General features: G+C 40.6%; 1 protein-coding gene across 1 annotated transcript; it reads left to right on the forward strand.

Moving 5' to 3' along the window:
- The first annotated feature begins 5,678 nt into the window (after positions 1-5,678).
- Positions 5,679-10,284, forward strand: LOC123727354 (tumor necrosis factor receptor superfamily member 14-like). Its single transcript, XM_045696407.1, has 9 exons — positions 5,679-5,809; positions 6,101-6,200; positions 6,465-6,593; positions 7,443-7,598; positions 7,748-7,835; positions 7,933-8,120; positions 8,297-8,316; positions 8,552-8,600; positions 8,825-10,284. Exons 1-8 carry the CDS (start codon positions 5,768-5,770, stop codon positions 8,594-8,596), a joined length of 768 nt encoding a protein of 255 aa, XP_045552363.1. The 5' UTR covers positions 5,679-5,767; the 3' UTR covers positions 8,597-8,600; positions 8,825-10,284.
- The last annotated feature ends 6,001 nt before the right edge of the window (positions 10,285-16,285 follow it).

Raw genomic sequence — 16,285 nt, forward strand, 5'->3', positions numbered from 1 at the left:
CTGCACAGCCAGGCACGACTCCAACACCATCATTATGTTTGCTGATGACAACAGTGGTAGGCCTAATCACCGACAACGATGAGACAGCCTATAGGGAGGAGGTCAGAGACCTGACCGTGTGGGGCGAAGACAACAACCTCTCCCTCAACGTGACCAACACAAAGGAGGTGATTGTTGTCTACAGGAAGAGGATGACCGAACATGCCCCCATTCTCATCGATGGGGCTGTAGTGGAGCAGGTTGAGAGCTTCAAGTTCCTTGGTGTCCACATCGCCAACAAACGAACATGGTCCAAGCACACCAAGACAGTTGTGAAGAGGGTGCGACAAAACATATTCCCACTCAGGAGACAGAAAAGATTTGGAATGGATCCTCAGATCCTCAAAGGGATTTACAGCTGTACCGTCGAGAGCATCCTGACAGGTTGCATCACCTCCTGGTATGGCAACTGCTCGGCATCTGACCGTAAGGCGCTACTGAGGGTGTATCGTTGTAAGGGGCCACAGTGTCTCCCGACCACTCCTGTCTCAGCCCCCATTATTTACGTTGCAATAGTTTGTGTAGGGGGGTTAGGGTCAGTCAGATATACCTGGATTATTTATCCTTACTTGTCCCGTGTCAATTTAAGTATGCTCCCTCTAATTCACTCTCTCCTTCTCCCTTCTATCCTGGAGGACCTGAGCCCTGGGACCATGTCTCAGGACTACCTGGCCTGATCACTCCTTGCTGTCCCCAGTCCACCTGGTCATGCTGCTGCTCCAGTTTCAACTGTTCTGCCTGCGGCTACGGAACCCTGACCTGTTCACCGGACGTGCTACCTTGTCCCAGACCTGACATTTACTCCTGAGATGCTGACCTGTTGCACCCTCTTGAACCACTGTGATTATAATTATTTGAGCCTGCTGGTCATCTATGAATGTTTGCCCATGTTCTGTTATAATCTCCACCCAGCACAGCCAGAAGAGGACTGGATACCCCTCAGAGCCTGGTTCCTCTCTAGGTTTCTTCCTAGGTTCCTGCCTTTCTAGGGAGTTTTTCCTAGCCACCGTGCATCTGTATTGCTTGCTGTTTGGGGTTTTAGGCTGGGTTTCTGTACAGCACTTTGTGACATCGGCTGATGTTGAAAGGACTTAATGAATAAAATTTGATTGCGTACGGCCGAGTACATCATTGACTAGAAGCTTACTGCCATCCAGGATCTACTGTATATACTAGGCGGTGTCAGAGGAAGGGCAAAAAAAATGGTCTAAGACTCCAGTCACATTGTAAAGTATGTCATTTCAATAGTGTTGTGATATCAGATTATGTCATAGAGTAACAACCTTTAAGATGGATTTGATACAAAATATCTCTGCAAAAGGCAACTTTTACCTGGGGGGCATGCTTTGTAGACCCTTCAAAGGCGTTCCGATACCTGGTCCCCAAGAAAAAACCCACATGGTATGATAGCTTATAGACAGTAGTAGGCAAATGAAGGGAAAAAGTTACAATATTAAGATGAGGGTATAACATTTCTAGGGTCTATTTGCTGGTAATTGGAAACAGGTCCCTTTGGAATTTCGTCCCCCATTCCTAAACACATCCATCCTATAGTGCAGGATTTGAAGATTCATAATCTCTGATTGTAGTCATCAGAAGAAGATTGAGGAACGGTTGATAGGTCCAAGAAGTACAAGCCCCCACACCGTTTTCCAACCTCTGAAATGTTGTGTTGAATGTGTGCATTTTCTAGTTCCCCTCAACACTCTGCCTCTGTCTGTCTGGTAGAGTAGTGGTTATGGTACTTGCTCCCCAAACAAGAGCGTGTGAGTACAAATCCCCGAGGAACAATTAACAGTGACCCATTTTTTTATGTTGCCTTTTGTTGGCATGAAAGAGCAAACTTGAGGTGTGTAGGGGCTCGTTCCCATGAAATAGAAGGAATGAAGTGACACTTTGTGTAGAATGTCCTTTTAATAGAGTTGTGATAACATATTATGTCGTGGAGTAACAATACAATCCTCGTCTGCAAAAGGCAACTTTTACCTGGGGGCATGCTTTGTAGACCCTTCAAAGGCGTTCCGATACCTGGTCCCCAAGAAAAAACCCACATGGTATGATAGCTTATAGACAGTAGTAGGCAAATGAAGGGAAAAAGTTACAATATTAAGATGACGTTTATAGAAAATGTCTCAAGTAAAAGTGAAATTCACCCAGTAAAATACTAATTAAACGTCATTGCTAAAATATACTTAAGTATCAGTGGTAAAAGTATCAATTATTTGACCTTCCATATATTAAGCAAACCAGACAGCACGATTCTGTTATTTTATATAAAAAATAACCAGGGGAACACTCCAACAATCAGACATAATTTACAAATGAAGCATGTGTTTAGTGAGTCCGCTAGATCTGAGGCAGTAGGGATGACCAAGGATGTTGTCTTGATAAGTGTGTGAATTGGACCATTTTCCTGTCCGGCTCAGCATTTGAAATGAACAAGTACTTTTGTGTGCCAGGGAAACTGTATAGAGTAAAAAATATTTTTTTTTATTTAGAAATGTAGTGAAGTAAAATTTCAAGTTGTAAAGAAACAGAAATAGTAAAAGTACAGATACAAAATCAACAGATATATAAACGGAATGTAGTGGAGTAGTTTAAAAACATTTTTTGTTAAGTAATTTACACCACTGGAATTGAAAGGAACACCTCAATTACCTCGACAAACCGGTACCTATGTATAAAGCCTCGCTATTTTGATTTTACTACTGCTCTTTAATTATTAGTTAATTTTATTTCTTATTTTTTACTTAACACATATTTTTCTTAATTAAAACGAAATAGTTGGTTAAGGTCTTGTCAGTCAGCATTTCACTGTAAGGTTACACATGAAAACATGTTGTGACCCTGGTGTGACATTATTGAAGCTGTGATGACACCTACTGGACATCAAGAGGAACTACACCACACACATACACACTATAACCTTAAAACAGATGGGATGCTTTACATTCGTTGCCCTTTTTTATAAGACACTAATATATATGTCCAATAAACAGACGTTGAAAAATCGTAATGTAAAGCACAAACGACTGGAAAGTTCTTCAAAAGCAACTATAGTGAATCAAGCATCTTTAGGTTACCTGAAATTGGTCAAAGCATATTGTATACGTTCTATTTTATTTAATCTTTATTTAACTTGGCAAGTTGAACTAAACAACATCGACACAGACACAAGTTAGCTGATATTTGGGAACCAGGATTAACACAGAGAGAACATGGCAAAATACAATGTATGTTTCTGTAATACGAGTAGGCTGGTATATACAGTATCATCGGTAACAATTGTGTACAATCCACCTAGCTAATAAAATACTGGGGCTGGCAGACATTAGTTACAGTTCAACCATAGCGATTCCCTAATTGAGGCGCAACAGAGTTCACCTGCGAATGCAGGAACACCGGAAATAATAACTAAACCAACGAACGAGGAATGGTGGAGGCTACAGGAACGAAGAGACATTTTTCGGGATAAACGTGGTGAGTGAAAAACGTTATTACATTGCTCACTCCCTACCCGGTATCTCATTCTACCGTTATACGACTTTGTATGCGTTGTTGGTTGGCAACCTTGACATTTGCGGAGCTTTTGGAACGATTCCTGTTGGAACGTTCCACAAATTATACCCACCCGACCTGGGGCCTCATTTATAAACTGTAAAAAAAAAAAATAGACCCCAAAACATGCATACTTTTACTGCAGCACCTAGAATAGTTTTTGCTCTAAAAGCCAATATGTATTCTGTGTTGTTGTGTTAACATTTAGACTACGTTACCCAGCAGGCTATGCGGGGGCAGAGGGTTGAAGAATGCCTTGCATGGCTAAACATATGGTTTTCTAGCTGGAGTATATGTTCATTAAAAGTAGTTAAACCTACGCCCCGGGTTGTCATTATATAAGAAACAAACATAACATATTCCATATTCAGTGAGTTTATTTGTGGTGAATGTAATGGGCGGAGTTAAAGGCCAGCAACACTATTATTCAGGATCTCTTGAAACTACACCATATAGACATGCAGGCATTGGATGAATGGCTTCCTTGTTGTAGGTCTATGCTACCTCGTGAGTATTAAAATATCACAGAAAAGATGAGGAATTTATTATGCAATGATCATGGAATCGTCTTTAACCTTTATTTAAGCAGGGGGTCATGCTGAGACCATGGTCTCTTTCGTTGATGAGCCCTTCATGAACATCAATAAACAACAATTACACTAAACATATCTATATACACATCAATTACACAATACATGAAAAGCAAACAATCTACCTAATGATGATTTCAGCAACCATATTGATTTCAACAGTCAAGTATTGACCCGTCTGTGCAGATGAAAGGGGTGGAGAGCGAGAACAGATCCTCAAGCAACTGAGATACAATGTAAAACAAGACAGCAATCCATGCAAAACACAACATTTATAAATAATAGCCTAGGAAATAGATGCCTATTTGTAATTATTTTAAAATGCAAAGATTAATAAAATAGATTTCCTCTCTTTTCACTAACGGCGAATGATTGCTCATATCCCCCATTTGTACAAAATACTAGTCTACTTGCCGTTTTCAATGCTATACTTCACCAACTAGAAACGTTGTGTAGGCATGGTCTAAACATTCCTCCTTATTTGTACATTTTCTCGAAATCTAAAGGCACAACCTAGATTCGAGCCAATGTCTTAAGTGAACATGTTATTACTCCAACCTCGTGAAAGTGACGAAATGACACGTTTTCATTTTCGTCAAAAACAACTTTAAATTGAAGGAGTGCCTTTGATTTGACGGCTTGCACATGCGCAGTTCGGCCCGAGAGACCGTTAGACCCGATGACGTGTTTCTACGCATGAGTTTAGCAAACCAACGTCGCCATGACATCACCTACAAGGTTGATCGAGGATTCCTATTGGTGAAGCAGTTTGTCTGTTTTCATACTGTGCTGTCTTTGGTAGAACGGACATTCCTCCACGTAGAAGGCTACTTCACCACCAGAGGGCAGCACTCTCTAATACATGTATTTATTTATTTTACCGTTATTTTACCAGGTAAATTGACAGAACACATTCTCATTTACAGCAATGATCTGGGGAATAGTTACAGGGGAGAGGAGGGGGGATGAATGAGCCAACTGTAAGCTGGGGATGATTAGGTGACCGTGATGAGGGACAGCTTGGGAATTTAGCCAGGACTCTGGGGTTAACAACCCTACTCTAACGATAAGTGCCATGGGATCTTTAGTGACCACAAAGGTCAGGACAGCCATTTTAACGTCCCATCCGAAAGACGGCACCCTACACGGGGAGATATCCCCAATCACTGCCCTGGGGCATTGTGATATTGTTTTACCCCAGAGGAAAGGGTTCATCCTACTAATAATTTACCAATTTCAGATTCATTTTTCTCAAAGATGATAATTAGCTTATTACAGTTTTTTTCAGTGATTTAAATCCAGCACGATATCATAATTTACAAATTGAAAGGTTATTATATTTTATGATTTTGATTCACATTGATGGTGGTGACTGATAACTCAGGGGTGGCCAGCCAATTATATTTATTAACTGCGCAGTGTGTGCAATATTTAGACAGAATATAATTGAGCTATTCTTAATATACAGTACATGTACTAAAATACATTAATTCTACAGGTCAGTTCATCTCGATACTTCAAAACTGCTAAGAACTTCACAAATCCGATGTGTGGGTCTTCCAGTGAGTTGATGAGGAACCATGAGACAGTTTGAAAACTGTCTGGACTGTACATTTTGGATTGTAAGTGAAACATTTCTGATTAGCACATTTTGTGGCTTGTCTTGTTTAAAAAAAACAAATGATCAATGTAAATATTTCCTTCATGACATTTGAATCAGAGTTATTATTAGCCTACTATATAGTCTTAGTTTCAATTTGACTGAAACCTCGTAGAAAAATCTGGTGGAGAAAAGTACATTTAAGTAACATTTAATGACTCAATTTGCAGATAACAGGTTATCTTGGGTTTGGTGTCACATCTTTAAATGTAATGTATGGGGATGGTGATGTTTATTTCTTCTCTATTTCCAGATACCTGTTATATTGGTGCTTGAAAGCATTGGATCCTGTATCACATGTGGTGGAGTCGAGTACAGAATAGGGGATGAATGTTGTCGCATGTGTTGGCCAGGTAAGGACCCTCTCTTTACATCATATGAATCACCAGATGTTAATACATCATCAACACTAACATATAACTTTATACCTCTAAACATTGATCACTGTTCCACATATGATCCAGCCATCTATAAAATAGGTGATAGAGATTGCATAATGTGTAGGCCTGGTAAGGACCTTGTGTATTTTTATGAAGGGTTAATTATAATAATAACAACAATAATAATTATAATAATAATACCAAAACTGCATTATTTTCTGGTTCTCTTTTCAACAGGATATCGTGTACATAGTCATTGTACTAAATCTAAACATACACCTTCCTGTGTGGCCTGTATTGACTCCACCTTCCTTGATGAGCCCAGTGGTAAAACAACATGCAACAACTGTACCACATGTGATCCAGGTGAGAATTATGTGTTCTGGGCATAAACACTGAGCTACTTTACTATATCAGCTGTTGTTTTAATGAAATACAACAGGCTTTACATTTAGCTTCAGATACCAGGTGAGAATTCTGTGTTCTGGGCATAAACACTGAGCTGCTTTTGTTACACGGAGCGAACACAGGGGAACCCAAGAGCGGACTCAGATGCGGAAGCAGGGATGAATGAACAAAAATGTTTATTGTACACAGAGAGATATGGAGTGCAGATCCGGGGTAGCTCAGATGAGTTGCAGAAAAACCTGAAGTGTAGAGTGAGGTTGGAGTTGACTGAGTTGAACAGGGTAAACAGGTCCTGAGGGGAATCCAAGGCAGTGGTGGTGAGTGAAGTCCAGAGCAAGGTGGTTGGTGGTGAGATGTGGTACAGGAGCCAGAGACAGAGCGGTACTGCAACGAGAGGACAAAACTGTGAAAGGCAGGGAAACAAGCACAGCAGGGATCTTGAGAACTGACAAAAGGCTAGGATAACAACTGACTGAGCAGAGATTACCATCTGGCAGAGTGGAGGTGGCAGGAATGAGTATATGTAGAGGTCTTGATTTATGGGAAGATTTGCAGCTGGTAGGGATTTGCTCTGACTGCAGTACAGCTGTCTCCACACACACACACACACACACACACATAGAGAATACAATATATACACACACATACATACAGGGGGAGAACTGCAGGTTAGGACGACACCAGATGATCACCAGCAGGCGTAGTGGGAGCAGATGTGACAGCTTTACTATATCAGCTGTTGTTTTAATGAAATACAACAGGCTTTACATTTAGCTTCAGATAACAAGTGACATGTTTTCTCTATAGGTTTGGGTTTGAAGGTAAAGCAGCCATGTAGACCTTCATCAGACACTGTCTGTGGGACACTGGAGGGGTTCTACTGTCTAGACCCAACTAAGGATGGTTGTAGAGCAGCCCAGAGACACAGCAGCTGTAAACCTGGTCAATACATCAGCCACACAGGTTGGTCTTCTGTCTCACTCATAATGCTAATTATGCTGTCAATTTAGTCAAGTTGTTAACTTCAGTGTGAACAATCATTAGTTATTGAAATTAAATAAATGGGGTGACAAATAAATGATTGATTAATTTTTCATCATGTATTTGTGCAGGAACAACATCTACAGATACTATGTGTGCTGACTGCCCTGGTAAAACTTATTCAGATGGATCATTAACATCTTGTCAACCACATACAGAGTAAGTGTGGACATTATTAGTTAGTTCAAATGCTTATTTCCCTGAAGATATACAATTATAAAAAAAAAAAACACAACTCTATTTATGTCTTTAACAGATGTGAATTCTTGGAAATTGAACCAGGAACTCCTTGGTCAGATTCAGAATGTGGAGTTGCTTCACTTCCCACAGCTGGAATCATAGCTGGTGTTCTATTTTTTCTGATAGCCATGGCCGTTTGTTTATTTATAATGAGAAAAAGAGGAATGGTGAGAAGAAAAATAGTAAGAACAAGACAAAACTTGGGTAAGATGACTGGAATGTTATCTGTTCCATTCATTGTTTTCATTGCCTGTGATATTCAGTTTACTCTGTGAATTCTACATGTTCTACTTCTCATATGGTGTAGATTACTACTGTTTGTTATCGCCATGGTTACATGGTATGTTTATTGCAATATTGTACATCTGTCTTTTTTATAGACTCTCAAATACCTACACAGGTATGTTTGGAAATCTATGGATATATTTCATCACATTGTACTACTTTGTACATTCTTCTGACTGAAATTTGAATTTATTGGGCCAGTTTCCCACAGATTATGCCTTGTTTTGGAATGTAAAGCACTTTATATGGAAAATCTCCATTGAATGTGCTTCTTAGTCCAGGACTGAGTGTAATATCTGTCTGGGAAACTGGCCCAATGTGTTTGACTAATTACTGATTCCATTTGATAGGCATCCCCAGATCAGGAAATACCAATGCTGTCTGGGGGAACTTGAAACGGTAAGGCACACCTTCAAGGTTTTCAAAATATTTGTACAATAGTTTGAGTTAAAAGAATTTCAAACATATTTATAAGTAAATGTATATGTTATATAACTTCATCAAGTCATCAATGCTAAGACCAATGATATGATACAAGAATATAGGACAAGCTATTGTACTACAAAACATTGTCCAGAATGTAAATTAATTACTGATAAATTACAAATTACTTCTCTCCCCAGATTCAAGCCTCCTCCACAGTCAGGGAGTCCACATTCTGTAACCTGTGGTCTACTGGCTGGCTGGTCCAGCCATCTATAGTATATCGAAACACTACATGTTAAATGTGATATTGTAGAATCTGGTTGATATAAAAACAGGATTCTACAGCACATTCAATTGTAGTGTAAAGAAATGAAAACACTTTGAAACCCAACCTCCAGTAAGAACAATATGACTTCTAAATACCTGTTGACAGAGGACCACTGTATCTTTGTATCACATGGGGATGTTTGAAACGTACTCCTCAGCCTGAACTGTCCCCACTTGGATCACCGCATAGATAGCTTTTCATATGGGCGCCACTGGTAAGATGCTTCGGAAGGGTGGTCACATATCAGCTTCTGCCTACAGACAACAGACTGGTCTAAAATGAAAAGGACCATGTGATGATTATTAGGAACCAGCATCGGTAGGTGAGAACCCTCTGCTCTGCCTACAGACAACAGACTGGTCTAAAATGAAAAGGACCATGTGATGATTATTAGGAACCAGCATCGGTAGGTGAGAACCCTCTGCTCTGCCTACAGACAACAGACTGGTATAAAATGAAAAGGACCATGTGATGAGTATGAAGTAGCTTCACCTTGCTAGGTAACAGCTTCGGGAGGTGAGAACTCTCTGCTCTGCCCAGGGGAAAGTCAAATGTTTTCATAACTTCAGGACCACAACATCTATGTCAGCCCAGACTATGGAACTCCAAATGGGACTTGAAAATATCTTGACACACAGATTACTGGATACTGGTGCAGGATGCAGTGTTCGCTTGGGGAAGGTGCCCCAGAAATTAAAAACATCTACAAACATGGTTAAATGGATAACTTTACACTACAAGAAAATCAAGATCACGCTCATAGAAGCAGACAAGGACATCAACAAACCGATACAACTTCACTATAGACTGTATGGATCACAGAAGTGTGGAAAAGACAATATTTCAGGAACTATCCTGAATGGCTTCCACTCCTATCTCACATTAAAGGTCAGAATAAGTATTGTAGAAGAGTGCAGGTCCACTCAGTCACCTGTGGTGTCCCCCTCCCCCACCCTGTTCATCCTCTGCCTACTTCCACTTGGCCATGTAGTCAGATGACTTTGGGTCCTCTTCCATATTTTTGCAGATGACATGCATGTCTACATCAGAAAATGTTCCCAAATCCCTCAAAGTACAGGCTTGGTTAATTAAAGTTCAACATTCAAAAACATGTAACAAGCTGTCCTCCAGGGGGCAGTCTGGGGTTGTTTGGCTCCAGGAGAAGAGAATACAGCCTGGATGATCTTCAATCTCAGCCTCTTATGCTGGAAGACATGACTTAAACTCTTTAAATCCTTCATTAAGTATGCCTTACTATTAATGCCTTACATGATTGCTATAGAAATGTTTGTGGTCATATGCACATCCTTTAAAACTTACAGTACCAGTCAAAAGTTAACACACCTACTCATTCATGGGTTTTTCTTTATTTTTACTATTTTCTAAATTGTAGAATAATCAAATATATGAAATAACATCAAATCTATGCAATAACACATATGGAATCATGTAGTAACCAAAAAAAGTGTTAACCAAATGTAAATCTATTTTAGATTCTTCAAAGTAGCCACCCTTTGCCTTGACAGCTTTGCAAACTCTTGGCATTCTTTCAACCAGCTTCACCTGGAATGCTATTCCAACAGCCTTGTTGGCTGCATTTCCTTCACTCTGCGGTCCAACTCATCTCAAACCATCTCAATTGGGTTCAGTTCAGATGATTGTGGAGGCCAGATCATCTGATGCAGCACTTCATCACTCTCCTTCTTGGTCAAATAGCCCTTACACAGCCTGGAGGTGTATTGGGTCATTGTCCTGTTGAAAAACAAATGATAGTTCCACTAAGTGTATTGCTGTAGAATGCTGTGGTAGCCATACTGGTTAAGTGTACCTTGAATTCTAATGTCCATTGCTTGTGTTTCTTGGCCCAAGCAAGTCTCTTCTTCTTATTGGTGTCCTTTAGTAGTGGATTCTTTGCAGCAATTCAGGCCATGAGGCCTGATTCACATAGTCTCCTCTGACCAGTTGATGTTGAGATTTCTGTTACTTGAACTCTGAAGCATTTATTTGGGCTGCAATTTCTGAGGCTGGTAACTGTAATGAACTTATCCTCTGCAGCAGAGTTAACTCCGGATCTTCCTTTCCTGTGTCGGTCCTCATGAGAGCCAGCTTCATCATAGCGCTCTATGGTTTTCACGACTGCACTTTCAGCAAACTTTCAACATGTTCCGTATTGACTGACCTTCATGTTTTAAAGTAATGATGGACTGTCGTTTCTCTTTGCTTATTTGAGCTGTTCTTGCCATAATATGGACATGGTATTTTACCAAATAGGGCTATCTTCTGTATACCACCCCATACCTTGTCACAACACAACTGATTGGCTCAAACGCATTAAGAAGGAAATAAATTCCACAAATTAACTTTTAACAAGGCACACTCCAGTTGACTACCTCATGAAGCTGGTTGAGCGAATGCTAAGAGTGTGCAAAGCTGTCATCAAGGCAAAGGGTGACTACTTTGAAGAATCTCAAATATAAACTAGATTTAGATTTGTTGAACACTTTTTTGGTTACTATGTGATTCCATATGTGTTATTTCATAGTTTGGATGTCTTCACTATTATTGTACAATGTAGAAAATAGTAAATATAAAGAAAAAGTCATGAATGAGTAGGTGTGTCCAAACTTTGGACTGGTACTGTAGGTGCTGGCCTAATAATGTCGAGATGAAAAAGGATTGAAACATTGTCATTAAATGTGGTAGTAAGGAGCATATACAGTGTCCAGGCCTTTCTGTTCTTTTTATAACCACATCACTGGTGACCACCACATCACTGGTGACCACCACATCATCACTGGTGACCACATCACTGCTTACGGTGACAGCATGATAAGGATGACTATGAATGAGGAGAGAGGTCAGTCATACCCTGGTCTGTATCTACTCCAGACGACTATGAATGAGGAGAGAGGTCAGTCATACCCTGGTCTGTATCTACTCCAGATTACTATGAATGAGGAGAGAGGTCAGTCATACCCTGGTCTGTATCTACTCCAGACGACTATGAATGAGGAGAGAGGTCAGTCATACCCTGGTCTGTATCTTCTCCAGGGCCACTAGGCTGCTGTTGCTCTGCAGGTTCAGAGAGTCAATGGTCTCCTGGCAGACTTGGGCCTCTCCTCAGAACCTGGGCTTCTCCCCACTTTCAGTGTCCGGCTGAGCTGCTTTGTCTGACCTTTAACCTCAGCTGCTTCCTCTTTCCTTTGGGATACTTCCTCCAGCAGCTGGACTACAATCTGGAGGATCACAGAATCAGTAGATCAAATACCTTGTATTTATATTGGATTGACATTAGTTAATATCTGTTAATGCTACTGACACTAGAGGTCAGTACAACCTATCCAGTGACCGGATGTAAGATGTGGTTTTCTTCCGTTTAGCCTTAGTTAATATCTGTTATGCTCTACCTTCTATGTTGCTCTTTCTAAATAATAAACTTATTTTGTTACAATGGACTCACTAGTGTGCAGACTCACCAAAACAGATATATTATATTCCAGCACATGCTGACATGGTGATATGAACATCAAATCAAATTGTATTTATATAGCCCTTCTTACATCAGCTGATATCTCAAAGTGCTGTACAGAATGGACAGAGTCAACTGATAATATGATTATATTTGTGACAATCCTCTTGTGGTTCTGGAAAATAATATGATTGGAGCTGTAGCAAGCGTTCTATGGCATCAGTCAGAATAAAGGATCAGTTGGAAGATTGTTATGACTCGCTTCACTTGACTCAACCACTTTCAGGATCTCTCATTGAAGACACGTTTATTATGATCCCCAGTAGCTACTGTTCCTATGGAAGCAGGGATTCTGAGCCTCCAAACATCTACAAGATCTAACGATCAAATCATATTTCATTTTGATGATGATCACTGAATGATTCCCTTCACAGTTCAGAGTAACATACAGACCTGTGTTGCTGGAGATACATGATCTACACCAGTGGAGGCTGCTGAGGGGAGGACGGTTCATAATAATGACTGCAACGGAGCAAATGGAATGGCATCAAACAAATGGAAACCACGTGTTGTATTTGATACCATTCCACACATTCAACTCCAGGTGTTACCATGAGCCCATTTCCCCCAATTAAGGGGGTGATCTACACCCTTTCTGTGTAAGACTTCTCACAAAGACAAAAAGCCTGGGAGGTGGCAGAGTCAATGGATCAATGAGAAATACGTTTATATTGATATTGGCTTGACAGACTTAGTTCATGTCTGTTAAAACTACATGACACTAGAGGGCAGTACAACCTATCCCGTGACCAGATGTAAGCCCTGTGTTGCTAGAGATACATTATCTAAACCCTTTATTTTACATTACTTGCCAATCTTTGAGGTTTCTCATTGAAGCATTATTTGACATCATCAATGCACTTTCCCTAGTCTATTTTCTTAGACATCCATGAGCAAAAGTTACATCACACTATAATGTATTTTGGTATCATTAAGTGTTTTGCAAGGCTTCTCACTAAGAACCACAAAAAACCTGACTCAAGCAGAAAGAGGTGTAACCATGTTTCAGACTGGAGATGCAGGGGTTGGAACACTGTGGTTAGAAAGAGGATGGTTTTTCAAGTTTGACTTCAACTTTCACTTTCTTCTTGCTCTTATTGTAAGTCACAAACACAGCAAGTTTCCAACAGCACACATGGTAGATATGCTGTATTCTATTCTAGTGTACATTACACAGACACAAGTACTTAGGCTTCCTAACCGTGAGCCAGGCTTTCTAACTTTGTCTCTTTAAGAGGAAGTGTAGCGTATAAACAAAGTTATCTGATGAAGTAACAGGAAAGGTGTGTCGCAACCTGCATCAGGGTGTCATTCTCCTCCTCCATACAACATGAGTTAGTTCCTCATACCGTCATGTAAACAGGTGAACTGAAAATAAAGTGTGTCTGCTCTATTTAGACACAATGGAAACAACTGAATAGTCCCAAAAGTGCAAACTCTACCTGCCAGTTAAGCTAACTTATGAGCAGCTGTAGTTTTTAAAGATATATGACCCAGGTCTGATTCACACATATAGCCTCATCTACAAATCTACCCCCTCAATGCATGATCCTACTGTTCATACTGTACCTTCATGGACATGGCCTGTAGCAGGGCAAACCTGTCCTTCACTACCTTCCTGGACATGGCCTGTAGCTGGGCAAACCTGTCCTTCACTACCTTCCTGGACATGGCCTGCAGCTGGGCCAACCTGTCCTTCACTACCTTCCTGGACATGGCCTGTAGCTGGGTAAACCTGTACTTCACTACCTTCCTGTACATGGTCTGTAGCTGGACTAACCTGAGCTTCACTATCTTCCTGGACATGGTCTGTAGCTGGACTAACCTGTCCTTCCCTACCTTCCTGGACATGGTCTGTAGCTGGTCTAACCTGTCCTTCACTACCTTCCTGGACATGGTCTGTAGCTGGACTAACCTGTCCTCAGCTGCTGTCTCAACTCATTCTGCTGGCCTTTAGCAGTGATCAGCTCTCCTTCCTTTATGGACAGAGTTCTACACAATGAACTCACTGTACCTGCAGAGTACAGTATTGATTGGGATAACAAACAATAAGAGTGTCACCTGTTCAAAGTGTTTGTCACAGCTATTCAATCCTCTCAGATCTCCACAAGTGCATGAGGGGGTAGGGGAAAGGGACTAAGGGTTGATTTAGGATTGGGGGCTCATCCTCCCACAGTTTAGGCTCTAAGCTGTGTTTGATACTGTATCTCCATGTGAATACACCAGAAGAGATCACATGATTCTTCCTGGCCTCCTCTAACTCCCTCATCAGTGGTTGGTTGGTTCTCTCCACTTCTCATCTGTTCAGTAAGTGATACTCTGTCTTCCTCCTCACTGTCCACAGCATTCTCTATATATCTGAAGCGCTGTGTTTGTGGCCATGTTCCAAGACTCAGACAAGGCCCCCATGCAAGATTAGATCCATTTTAGGTCTTATACCAGACGATAACATTACATGCAACCTATATTATTCAAATGTTAACAAATGATTAATTCTTAACTCTGACCAAGTTAACTAAGGGTTAACCTCATGCTGTGTGGCTTGGTGTCTGTCTCAGATTGAGTTGCTTCCCTGTCCAACAGGGCTAGGAACCCTCCATGTTCAGGACCCCACTCAGGGCTAGCCTCTCAGCCTGTGGAGCTCCTCTTCTATCCGGTCTATCTGCTGGTTCTTCTCCTGCACCTCCTTTTCCAACTCCGTCAAATTCCTGACCTCCTCTGACAGACACACCATCAAGTCCACCTTCAATACAAAGAAACACACAGAAAAGTATGTGAGGTGACTAAGGTTACTTCAGCTCCTCATTTTAACTATTTGTTTTCTATACTATTTTGGCTTTTCATTGGTTTTCTTTTAGTTTGACAGGTTTTATATGTAATGATAGATGTGTGTTGTGCTCTGTTTGATCTGGTATCAGTTTTAGTTTGAAGAGTCTTGTAACCTGAAGTTAAGTTTTTACTTTCTTTTTTGTTTCTATTCAAGTTTAGTTTTAGATTCAATTTTAGTCAACCATGAGGGCAGAGGGATAGATGCCACTGTTAAAGTTATAGCACTGCTGTGGTAATCAGTATATGGCTGTATACCCATTAAACCTTATCAACTGGACAAAGGTCACAATTTTCTGTTCAGTACATGATCAAATCAAATGTTATTGGTCACATACATATGTTAATGCGAGTGTAGCGAAATGCTTGTGCTTCTAGTTCTGACAGTGCAGTAATATCTAACAAGTAATCTAGCAAATTCACAAATTCACAACGACTGCCTTATACACACAAATGTAAAGGGATGAATAAGAATGCAGTGTCTTGCGAAGTATTCACCCCCTTGGTATTTTTCCTATTTTGTTGCCTTACAACCTGGAATTAAAATAGATTTTGGGGGGGTTTGTAACGTCTGATTTACGCAACATGCCTACCACTTTGAAGATGCAAAATATTTTTTATTGTGAAGAATACAAGAAATAAGACAAAAAACAGAACTTGAGTGTGCATAACTATTCACCCGCCAAAGTCAATACTTTGTAGAGCCACCTATTTTGCAGCAATTACAGCTGCAAGTCTCTTGGGGTATGTTTCTATAAGCTTGGCACATCTAGCCACAGGGATTTTGCCCATTCTTCAAGGCAAAACTGCTCCAGCTCCTTCAAGTTGGATGGGTTCCGCTGATGTACAGCAATCTTTAAGTCATACCACAGATTCTCAATTGGATTGGGGTCTGGGCTTTGACTCGGCCATTCCAAGACATTTAAATGTTTCCCCTGAAACCACTCGAGTGTTGCATTAACAGTATGCTTAGTG

The sequence above is a fragment of the Salmo salar genome, chromosome ssa15 (assembly GCF_905237065.1).
Source record: "Salmo salar chromosome ssa15, Ssal_v3.1, whole genome shotgun sequence".
Lineage (NCBI taxonomy): Eukaryota > Metazoa > Chordata > Actinopteri > Salmoniformes > Salmonidae > Salmo > Salmo salar.